We start from the raw sequence: 11757 nt of genomic DNA on the forward strand, positions 1-11757 counted from the left end.
TATGGTTGGGTCTCTGGGAGGGCAAGTTATCATGGGATAACTATGGTAGATATTAGAAACAGAAAAGATCACTAAAAACGTACTTTTTAAAAAAAATCCTGCTACCAAATTATTTTCTGGCTCCTCCTTCCTACAACCACTCATGTCACCTTCTAGTGATATCTTCCTATCTCACCTATCACAAATATACCCAAAATCTTCTAAAGCAGTTTTCTTCCTCTTTCTTTATAGTTTTACTACACTGACCACAGGACTTCCCAATTTCCAGTTGGTTAGTTCCTGAACTAACTTACAAGAACTTGTAACTTGTTACTACCTAAGAACTTGTTAGAACACAATCTTCTGAGCACAGGCCAAAAAGAACCATTATTACAAAAGCTTTTCTCTATAAAAACAACATCTCTATGGTTCAAGCTTTTACAGGTTTTTGTGCATTCTTTCTCTCTCTTTTTGAAAATGCTAATTTTTAAAAGCCCATCTCTCCAACTATTATTATTCCAGGCAAATGCAAGCTACCGCTGTTCAGAAATATAAATACTATAGTCCCAACAATCGTGATAAACAGAGTATGTAACATTTCCTAACTCTCATCTTACCTAGTCAAAACAGGTGTCCAAAATTTATCACAGATCTCAGAAAGTGTAGTCTGCCCAGAAACTGTCAGTCTAAAGGGAAGCTAAGAATCAAAAGATAACTGGGAATCTCTTGAAGTATAGAAAAGGTATGCTTTCATATGCAGCAGAGGTCCAATGCATGATAATGTACCAAAGAATACTGCAAATCTCCCAAAGTGTATACCTGCCTAAATGCAGCAATAGTCAGGTTGGAAAGAAGTTGGAGACACAGAATAGCAAGTCAATGATAACAGCGTTAGATGGATAAAAAAATCTAATGTCAATCCTAAAAGCTAAATGGAGTTCCACTACTCTAAAAATGGTTTGATCCCAGCAATGTATGATAACCTAGAAGTCTTAAAAAAAAATTTACAGTAACTTAAAGAGACTCTTAAAAATTTAGATTTTTATTTTGCATGCAAAATGAAATAGCCCTATGCGAATTCTAATTTCTAAAAGTGTTTCTAATGGCTCTGAAATGCTAAAAACGTGAGGAAACTTTTAAAAAATTGTGGAGAAAAAAATGAAATAAAATTACTATAAACAGTCAGATAAGACTAAAAATTCTTAAAAAATAAGTTTCTTTTACCTCTCTGTACCTTGTTGGACTGACACTTGTATATCTTCAGTGGACCGATCTTCATGTTTATCCTGTTCAAGTTCTGGAAGCAAATGAATTTATGTTGTTGAAAAAAAGAGAAAGGAGAAGGCCCAGTGTCCCAGAAAAAAACAAAAAAGCAAATATTTTCCTGGAAAGCAAACTAACTCAAAATGTGCATAAGCATAATAAATAAAAGCCATTAAGGTTTATCCTGACCAATGTCCTTTCACAATTCCTGCAAAGTTCACTGCAAATGCTATCTCCAATGTAAAATCTTTCATGCTCTTTTCCAATTTCAGTGCTCTCTCCTTCCTCAAATACCTTGGCTTTACTTATTCCTTTTTAAGTTATATCCCTCCACTAAAGTCACTAAAAACAGGAATTTGAATAAAACATTTTAATTGAATCCTACCATAACGTTAATAAACCCTGCTATGATTCAGCTGATTATCAAAGTATAATATTTATAACACTGTTCTATGGAACCAATCAACCCAGTGATGTTATTTCATCCAATAGAAAGGTTTTGAAGCACCAATTAACAATGTTAGGTAGATTATGACTGCATTCCAAAAATAGACCCATTAAAACAATGCATTTCAACAGGACTCAATTTGCAAGGTTACTCCTCCAGTGTTTACTACCTAACACAATATTAGAAATAATTTAAACCTCACCTTGGATTGAGATAAAACTTGTTCAAAACTTGTAGCAAAAATAGGAAGAATAATTGTCAAAGAAAAGAATATCTAATGTGAAAAACAGTGCCAAGCCATGGGGAATTTGTTACATACCAATATTTACATCTACATTAGAGGGATTGAGAGGACTAGACTCCTTGGTTACTGGCTGCAGCTGTTGTTCTTTGTCTTCTTCATATGGTAGAGTTTGTTCCTCAATATCCTGACTCTGTGAGAGTTCCAGGGCCCCAAAGCCCAACTGTGATGAACCAGTATCTATAGGAACCAAATAGCCCCCAAAATTATACATTATCCCAAACTACCATGCAGATTATCAGGTCTTTCAGATCACAACTCTTCTCTCCTACCTATCTCAACTCAATCAAAATAACAAAAATAAATGCACCATATATGTCATAAAATAAAAGTTATCTTTTTTAAAAATCTAGGGATGGGATTTCAGAAAAGCCTGGAAAGCCTTGCATGAATTAATGCTGAGTGAAATGAGCAGAACCAAAAGAACATTTATACACACTAACAACAACATGGGGTGATGTTCAACCACAATGTATTTGCTCATTTCAGTAGTACAATTATCAAAGACTTATGACAGAAAATACCATCCATATCCAGAAGGAATTATGACGTTTAAATGAAGACCAAAGCTTAATATCTTCAATTTTTAAAAGTTGTCTTATGGGTTATGTTAATTTTTTCTCTCTAATGTTTTCTTTCTTCCTTTTGAATCTGATTCTTCTCTCACATGTTCAATATTAGATCTAGGTTGAGCATGGTTATAAATATAGAACTTATATCAGACTGCTTTCTGTCAGGAGAGGGGGAGGGAAGGGAGGGATGGAGGAAAATTGTAAAACTCAAAACCATACCAAAAAAAGATTGGCAAAAACCACTGTTGCATGTAGTTGGAAAAATAAATAAAATATTTAAATTTTTTGAAAAATCTAATGCAAGACTTCTATTAGTGAAAAAACCTACTGTCTACTACCCTAAACAATCATACCTATGCTCATCCAACTACTAGTAACTGACATATTACAAAGCAAAAATTTCAAAAAATGCAGTATTAAATTGAACATCTACGTAAATTTCTAAATCACTAGTCCCAATCCAAAGTTAACATAACACCTAATAAGAAATTTAATCTAGTCAAAGGGGGGGAAAATGCAAGAATCCTGAAGCTCATGTAAGGAAAACTTGAATTCAGGTTACCTTCAGCACTAACTGAATGTGAAATACAGTCTGTAGGATCTTCTTCCTTTTCCTCTTTCTCTGCAGTAGAATCAGCCACTATTGTTATCCCAAAGATACTGTATGAAATAAACAGTTAAGCAACATAAGATATATCATTTCAAAATCTAGTAAAAGTATTATTCTTTGAATTCAGTCTCTCTACTCACCAATGACCATTAAGTAAATTGGAGAAAATAAAAACTATTTCCCCTTTCTTTCCACTTACTGCAGGAAACCAATAAATACTCAAAAAAAAAAATTATATAGAATCAACTGAGACATATACAGACATATGAACTAGTAATTCCTTAGGACGATGAAAGAGGACTGAGAATCAGTATGAGTAATCTGAATAAAAATCTTGTCTTTCAGGTGAAAAAACTGTGAGAACTAAACAGAGAAGGACTGTATTAGCACAGATATATTGAAAAAGTCAATCTATGAAAGAGGAGAAAACTCACAAGGATTTCATTTTAGTGCCAGATCCTAGAATGAATACTATACAGAGCCAGATTCCTTCTGTGGTGATTAAAGTGACAAAGTGGTAACTTTCTGTGTTTAAAAAAATGAGTAATATAAATTTGGAGAGCTGACATAACCTATGCCAAATAAAGATTTTTTTTTTTTACAAAGGAAAAATAGAAAAACATAAAGGAAAATTTCTGGGGCAATGAAAACTTTGAATTTCAAAATAACAAATTAAAAAAACCAGAAAAATAAAATTCAAGCTCAAAGACAAACATATTTGCAAGGAAACTTTTTTTAAAACTATGAGAAAGACCTTATCAAAGATAATAGGAAGGAATGATAAGAATGACTCATTAAAGAAGGAGAAATTAATTTGAGGACATTCACTTATTCAAATATTTTTTAAATAATTGGATAAAATAAAACAAACTTCCATGTTTCACTCATAAAGCTCCTCGATGTTTTTTTTTTAAATAACTAAAAAAGGGGGCAGCTAGGTGGTGCAGTGGATACAGCACTGACCCTGAAGTCAGGAGTACCTGAGTTCAAATCCAGCCTCAGACACTTAATAATTACCTAGTTGTGTGGCCTTGGGCAAGCCGCTTAACCCCACTGCCATGCAAAAACCCTCCTTAAAAAAAAAAAGTTGCTTTTTTTTACTACCTCATAAAATTTCCCAAAAGCTTTCCACATTTATGAGTATACTAATGATAGTAAAATATATGGTATCATGAAGCTAAAAAAGTAAAGTACTAAAGAAATAAAGAATAAAACTATTTTTATTAAAATTCATTGGAAAAAGTCTACTTCCATCTACATCCTGATTAGGAATCTTCTAATTTCTGCTGGACTCATCCAGATCCACAAGCCTGTAAAAATTTGTCATCTTTGATGCTGAGATTAATTTTTTTTTTAAAAGAGATGTTAAATGGCTAGACCTGTGATTTTTATTAACAAACCTTCTAGATGAGAAAATTCCAGCTGCCAAAGCAAGTTCTTACCTTATCTGTACTTTATGTTCTTCAGAGAATTGTCTAGAGCAGGGCTATCCAAATTTACCTTTAAAAGTTTTTATTGAAAAAATAGACAATATATTTTGATTTGACATTTTAGTAAGAGCTCTGAAGTAGCTCAGCTTCATTTACTTAAGCATTTAGTAAATGCATAAAATCATCCTTTCTGGACAGCCTTGGTCTAGAGTATTGAGAGATAAGGTGAATTCTTTAGGGTCACAAAGCTTATATGTACAGAGGAAGGTCTCAAATCAAGTCTTCCTGATTCTATGGTCAGGACCTCAAAAATAATAAATTTATGGCAAAAACTAGGCACAGACCAACATCACACACCCTATACCAAGGATGAAAAGGATACAGAATTTAAATATAAAGGATGAAACTATAAGCCAATTAAGAGAACAAGGAAAAGTCTATCTCTCAGATCTATGGAGAAGGGAGAAGTTTACGCCCAAATAAGAGAGGTCAGTATAAGTTGCAAAAGGAATCATTTCAACCACATTAAATAAAAAAAAGTTTTGCACAAATAAAACCAATGCAAGCAAGATTAGAAGGAATGCAGAAAGGTGGGAAACAATTTTCACAGTTAATGTTTCTGATAAAGGACTCATTTCTAAAATACATATAAAATTGAGTTAATTTATAAGAATTTAAGTCATTCTCCATTTGATAAATGGTCAAAGGATATGAAGAGGCAGTTTTCAGATGAAGAAATTAAAGCAAGAAAAAATCCTGCAAATCATTATTGATTAGAGAAATGAAAATTAAAATACCTCCTACCTATCAGGTTGGTTAAAATGACAAAAAAGAAAAATGATAAAAGTACTGTTGTGGAGTTGAGTTGATTCAACCATTCTACAGAGCAAATGGGAACTATGCTCAAAGGGCAACAAAACTGTGCATACCTTTTTATCCAGCAATACCACTACTAGGTCTATATCCAAAGAAATCATAAAAAGAGGGAAAAGATTCACATGAACAAAAATATTTAGCTTTTTCTGTAAAGACAAAGAACTGGAAATTGAGGGAATGCCCATCAGTTGGGGAATGACAAACCAAGTTATGGTATATGAATATCATGTAGTGGTATCATTCTGTAAGAAAATCATGAGCAGTAGTCTATAGGAAAGCCTGGTAAGACTTGCATGAACATGGGGTGGCTAGGTGGTGTAGTAGATAGAGCACTGGCCCTGGAGTCAGGAGTACCTGAGTTCAAATCCAGCCTCAGACACTTTCTAATTGCCTAGCTGTGTGGCCTTGGGCAAGTCACTTAACCCCATTGCCTTGCAACCCCCCCAAAAAAAAAGACTTACATGAACTGATGTTGAGTGAAATGAACAGACCCATGAATAAACTGTACACAATAATAGCAATATTGCACAGATATAATGAAACCAGTTCCATTAAAGGGATCAACTATGACAAACTCTCAGCAATTCAGTGATCAAGGACAATTATGAGAGACCTACTATAAAAAATTGCTAAAAAAAAATACAGAGAAAAAACTATGGTCTGAATGCAGAGCAAAGCATACTATGTTCACTTTTTAAAACTTGATGTTGCTCCATTCTCTCTCATGGGGTCTATTTTTCCCCTTACTTCTAATTCTTCATTCATGACATGACTAATATGGAAACATGTTAAACATGATTGTATATGTTCAACCCATTTCAGATTGTTCACTTCCATGGGAAGGATGGTAGGAAACTGGGAAACTCAAAAGCTTGCAAAAGGATGAAAGTTGAAAACTATCTTTGTATGTAATCAGAAAAAAATAAAAGTTTTATTTAAAACAGAAGAAAAATAAATTAAAAAACCAAATGCAACAAAGCTTTGTTTAGAGGCCTCATCACCCTTTCAGAACACAGTCTCTCCAAATTTAATTATATATCTGAGTATGTGGGGAAAAAAAAAGTATTTCATTTCATTTCATTTGAACAGGTTAAATTTGAACAGTGTATGTATCAATGGTTACTAGTTCCACAAGAGATAGTTCACCTTTCTGGTATTGGAAATACAAATTACAAATTTCCCAAATCAATTCACAAAAGTCTAAAAGGTTACTAGGCTAATTTCTTTTTTCCTAGGATTAAAGTCTAAGAAACAGGAATAATTCAATTCAACATGCATTTTTCTAGTAAATGCCTACTATATGCACTGGGGATATTAAAAAAAAATGAAAATATAGGGCAGCTAAGTGGTATAGTGAATAGAGCATGGACCCTGGAGTCAGGAGAACCTGAGTTGAAATCTAGCCTCAGACACCAAATAATTACCTAGCTGTGTGACTTTAGGTGAGTCATTTAATACCACTGCCTTAAATAAATGACAAATTTTTTAAAATGAAAATAAAAGAGTAATAATTTAGAAAATGAACTGAAATAAATAGCAAACATCAATGTACCTGCTTTCCCTATTGGGCTGAGGCAAAAGTTCAATGATCTGACTTCTGGTATTTCCTGTGTCCAAAGAAGAATCTATAGAATATAGAGGAAGGGGAAAAAAAACTGGGTTTTAGTACAAAAGACACTTAACCACAAACTCAAGCAAATTGAGATTCCGACAAGAATAGCCAGGAGAACTTCCACGAATAAACAAGCATAAGATTCTTAGTTTTTATTTGTCTCGCTGCAGCAAGATTCTGTTGGAAAAATCCAAAAGAGAACTAACTCCCTCACCTGAAGACTTGCGTTCTTTCAAGTGTTCCAAGAACTCATTGTTCGCGTCTCCTTTTTCTTCTCCAGCTGTTTGCTCAGGGTCTTCCACAACATCCTAAAAAACACACCGATTTCAGGATCTCCACCTTCGGGTTTCCAACAAAGCTCCGAGAGGTGGGCTGCTGGACAAACTCCCTCTATCCTAACCAAAAGCTGGAGTTGTCCAACGTTACCAAGGCTTTCTGGCTCGTCAAAAGAAAGAAGAAGAAGAAGGGGGGAAAAATGGTATGCCGTCTCATTGTCCCTCGAGGGCTGCCCACTCACCGGCCCCGGGCCCTCCTTGGGGGTCTGCAGATGGGGAAGGTGCCTGGACAGCACGCTCAGGTGGGAGCCGGGGTCCTCTTCCTGGGCCTGGCTCTCGGCTTGGGAGTCTTCGACGAGCAGGCAAGGCGTCCCTTGCTGGGAGAAGTCTGAATCCAGCCGACTCTCGGGAGGGTCCATCTGTTCCCCTGGAACGCACAGCAGGGCGAGGGCTCGAGCGGCCGCTCCCGGGCCGGGCAAGGACAAAACCCCTCCGGAGCGGCAGGCTCGCGCCCGCCGGCCCGCCGGCCCGCCTTCCTCCAACGTGGAGACGGCATTTTCCGGCCGCGCGGCCCCCTGCTCCGGCCGCGAGGCCCCCTGCTCCGGCCGCGAGGCCCCCTGCTCCGGCCGCGCGGCCCCCTGCTCCGGCCGCGAGGCCCCCTGCTCCGGCCGCGAGGCCCCCTCCTCCCGCCGCGCGGCCCCCTCCTCCCGCCGCGCGGCCCCCTGCTCCGGCCGCGCGGCCCCCTCCTCCCGCCGCGCGGCCCCCTCCTCCCGCCGCGCGGCCCCCTCCTCCGGCCGCGCGGCCCCCTCCTCCCGCCGCGAGGCCCCCTGCTCCGGCCGCGAGGCCCCCTCCTCCGGCCGCGCGGCCCCCTCCTCCGGCCGCGCGGCCCCCTCCTCCCGCCGCGCGGCCCCCTGCTCCCACCGCGCGGCCCCCTCCTCCCACCGCGCGGCCCCCGCCCCTCGGCCTGCCAGACGGGCCCTCCCTTCCCGGAGAGACCCCTCTCCTCCCCACGCTCGCCGCCAGCCCCGACCCCGCCTCCCTCCGGGCCCCTCGGGGGCGCCCGCGGCGGCGGCAGCGCCCCCCGCCCGCCAGGCCCCTCCTCTCCCGGCTCCGCCGCCGCCCCCCCCGCCGCGACCACCCCGCCGCCGCCACCCCCTTCCCCGGGCCCTCCAGCCCTCTCGCCGTCACGGCCGCCATGCTTGCCACCCCGCCCCCTTCGGCCAGCCATCCTCCCGGCCTCCCTGCGCTCCCCTCCCGCCTCCGCCGGCGAGCCTCTGCTCTCTGCCTCTGTCTCTCCGTCTCTGTCCGCCTCCCTTCCCGCCAGTACCGGGCATCCCGGCGGGAGGGAGGCCGCGAGGGTCTCCGCACGCTGCCCAGGCCGCGGCTCGGTCCCCGCAGGTCGCCGCCGCCGCTACTCCCGCTAATGCCGCCGCTGTTTCTGCTGCTGCCGCCGCCGCCGCCGCCACAACCAGCCCCTCTTCCCGTCGCGCGTCACACTACACGCCGAGTCCATTGGCTGGAGGGGCCTGTCACTCATCGCATCCCGCCACTAATGCACCCCGTGGCCCAAAGGCTCCACCCCCGCGCAAGAAGAGGGAAGACAGCGGCGTGTTACCATGGCAGCATGGAGGTTCCCCCGGCCCATTCCCCCTTCTAGTTTTGCCAGAGAATGACAGAATCCTTGAACTGAAGAGACCTTGAGAGGTCACGCAAGCTGCCCCCCTGCCTCCCGCAGGGGCGGCTTTTATCTCTCCCAAACAGAAGACCCTCTTGCCCGGATCCCGGCTCTCGCAGGCCCCTAGGGGACGGCCAAGGGGTTCCCTTTAACGGGACCGGGCAAGCAGAATGCAAATGACCACTGCCTCGGGAAGGTGGCAGGACGGCAAAGGAACTCGGGCTTTGTCGGCTCGCTCTCAAGTCCGGACTCCTCCCGGGGTCTTCATGAAGTCCCAGGCCTCGGTGCCCCTCGGGAGCCCCTTCAAAAGAGGGGAGCCTCCTGAGGTCACCCATCCCTGACCAGCCCAGCTTGCACCTTCCTCGCCTCCGTCCCCCATCCTTCCAGGGCTGGAATCCGCCGCTCCCAACAGGCTGTGCCTAGCGCCCTTTGTGAGGTTCCTTTTGTACTGAAGACAAAGATTGATGTTGCCCTTCTGATATTAGTTAAAGGGGAGGCGGCGGCAGGGAGGGAGGGGAGTCCTACAGAAGATGTCTGCGGAGATGCTGACCACAAGCTAAGCAGTATTTATGACCGTCGGCGATCTCAACCTCAGTTTCCCCACCTGTAAAATGGAGCTGATACCTGTAGAATCAGTTAGTATTTGTATTTATAACTTAAAACATGAATGGACGTGGGATGCATGGTGATAAATATCACATTCATGCCACAGGCTCAGAAATTTTCAGATATAGCCCGGCAAAAACGGGGCCACAATCTGGAAAATACTTTATCCATTCTATATGGACTCTTATTAGTTGATAACATGACCTAAGCTGAATTTGCACTACCTGCCGACTAACCCTCTCTCCCATATCTAAATTAGCATCTCATTTTACCAGAAGTAAAATGTAAAGAAATCCACCAGAATGTAACCCAGGGACCTTCAAAAGCTTGTAATTCAATAATGAGCTGATGACCTGGAAAAATTAAGCATTAATTTGTAGAAGACTTCATTTCTACTTTTATCAGATATCAATCATTGATTATCATATCCTTTCTTCTCTCTGTAAGACCACCAACCAAAATCAGATCAAACAAAAATGGTAAAGGAGCAAAATCAAGTCAATCCTAAATCACTTGGAATGACTTTGCTAAAGTAATTGATTAGAAATACAGTTTTTCCTCACAAGCTGTAGAGAATACAGGCAACTAACCTTTGTTCTCAAGCATACCCAGGCCAGGAACCACCCTTCTCCAAACAATAACAAAAATGCTTTAAAGATCTGTGATTTCATAGATGTGAGTATTCCACAAACTGTGTGGAATGTAACCCCACCACCTCTAACACAACTCATTCACACACACCTTAATAGCGAATACTTCCTGAGTTGCTATGGCAACAAAAAAAATCACCTGGTGGCCAACCTTCTGGGGACAAGCCTCTCTGCACTAACCTAGAAGACAAACAGAGGATCATTATCAACATGCTATGCTACCCTCTTCCTGGCTTTGTGAGGATTCTGATATTAAGAAAGGGATAAATGCTGCCCCTCCTAATGTCACTTATGATGCCAGGGTCCTGTAGAAGGTGTGGCAAGTATGAAAATTTACTAACAAGCTGTATCCCCAAGAAGCAAGGGGAATACTGAAAGACTTTGCAGTTTGGGTGCAAAAAATTTGCAAAAAAAAAAAGAAATTTTTTAGTGTTATGGTGTGTTTGTGGGAGGCTGGGAGTGGGGAGGGGAAAGGGGGAATGTGGGTGTGGTAGGAGGAGGGGGCAGATTGCTCAGTCAAATAAGTCCCTGATCAATTTGATGAATTCCCCAGTTTACTTGACGACATTATTTGGCATAACCTTTTGTTTGGAAGTACCTAAGGGGTACTGAAATGTCGGTATGGCCCACATGGCACTAGGAAGACATGGGGAACTCAAGATACTGGGTTGTCAGATTTGTGGTTAACAAAGCAAGTTAACAAACCAGCTTCTCCATATCCCTTTTTCTCTCTCCCCTACTGTCACCCCCCTTCCCCTAATACTCCCAAGATAATTTCATTGGTGGGGGATAGAGAAAGCCACTACCCACTGGAGTGTTCAGGAAAAACCTCTTGTAGGAGATGGCTTTTCAGTTAAGCTGTGAAGGCACCTAGGAATTGTAAGAGGCAGATGGTAAAAAAGGAGTTCATCTCAGGCCTCAGTGAAATAGATACCATATATAAGGAACAATAAGCAATTCTTTTTGTCTGCATTGTAGAATGAATGAATGTATAATATATAAAATGAATGTATAATGTATAAAATTAATGAATGTATAAGCATTTACTTTATGCCTGTTACTAAGAGCTAGAAATACAAATACAAAAACAAAGATGTCTCTGCCTTCAAGGAACTTACATTCTAATGAGGGAGATTACACAGATACAGGTGAGAGGGCCTGGGAGGTGCATTTTGATTTAAAAAGTCAGGAGCTAGTGCACAGAGCCACAAGGTACCCTTTCCAGAAGAATGACAGAGTTGATTTGATTATCAGAAAGTGGAGAAGGGTTTGGGGCGGGGGAGGAAATGGGAAGAAGGGAGTAGAGAAAGACAGGGTAATGATCCAGTAAGGCTGCTAGAGAAAAAATGCAGAGGAAGAGCCTACTTTAAGTGTAGGGGCCCAAGTAAACCAACCATTATAAGTGAGTCACTTATCAATTAGGACAGTTCCAGGGCTGGAGTTCTGAATTAAGGGGAGTA

General features: G+C 41.7%; 1 protein-coding gene across 3 annotated transcripts in view; it reads right to left on the bottom strand.

Annotated features, from left to right (window-relative positions):
- TP53BP1 (tumor protein p53 binding protein 1) overlaps positions 1 to 8807 on the bottom strand; it is a 127395-nt gene extending 118588 nt beyond the window's left edge. For 2 of the 3 annotated variants that reach the window (XM_074235233.1, XM_074235235.1), the window contains exons 1-7: positions 8694 to 8772; positions 7609 to 7793; positions 7306 to 7399; positions 7032 to 7104; positions 3126 to 3223; positions 2010 to 2171; positions 1204 to 1276 (exon numbers count right to left, since the gene is read on the bottom strand). In XM_074235233.1, coding sequence (XP_074091334.1) covers positions 1204 to 1276; positions 2010 to 2171; positions 3126 to 3223; positions 7032 to 7104; positions 7306 to 7399; positions 7609 to 7793; positions 8694 to 8700 — 692 coding nt within the window. In that variant the 5' untranslated portion in view covers positions 8701 to 8772. Of the gene's footprint in view, positions 1 to 1203; positions 1277 to 2009; positions 2172 to 3125; positions 3224 to 7031; positions 7105 to 7305; positions 7400 to 7608; positions 7794 to 8693 lie in introns of all 3 variants that reach the window. The other variant, XM_074235236.1, reaches the window with a different exon arrangement.
- Positions 8808 to 11757: the final 2950 nt, after the last annotated feature.

This window comes from Macrotis lagotis, chromosome 4, assembly GCF_037893015.1.
Source record: "Macrotis lagotis isolate mMagLag1 chromosome 4, bilby.v1.9.chrom.fasta, whole genome shotgun sequence".
Lineage (NCBI taxonomy): Eukaryota > Metazoa > Chordata > Mammalia > Peramelemorphia > Peramelidae > Macrotis > Macrotis lagotis.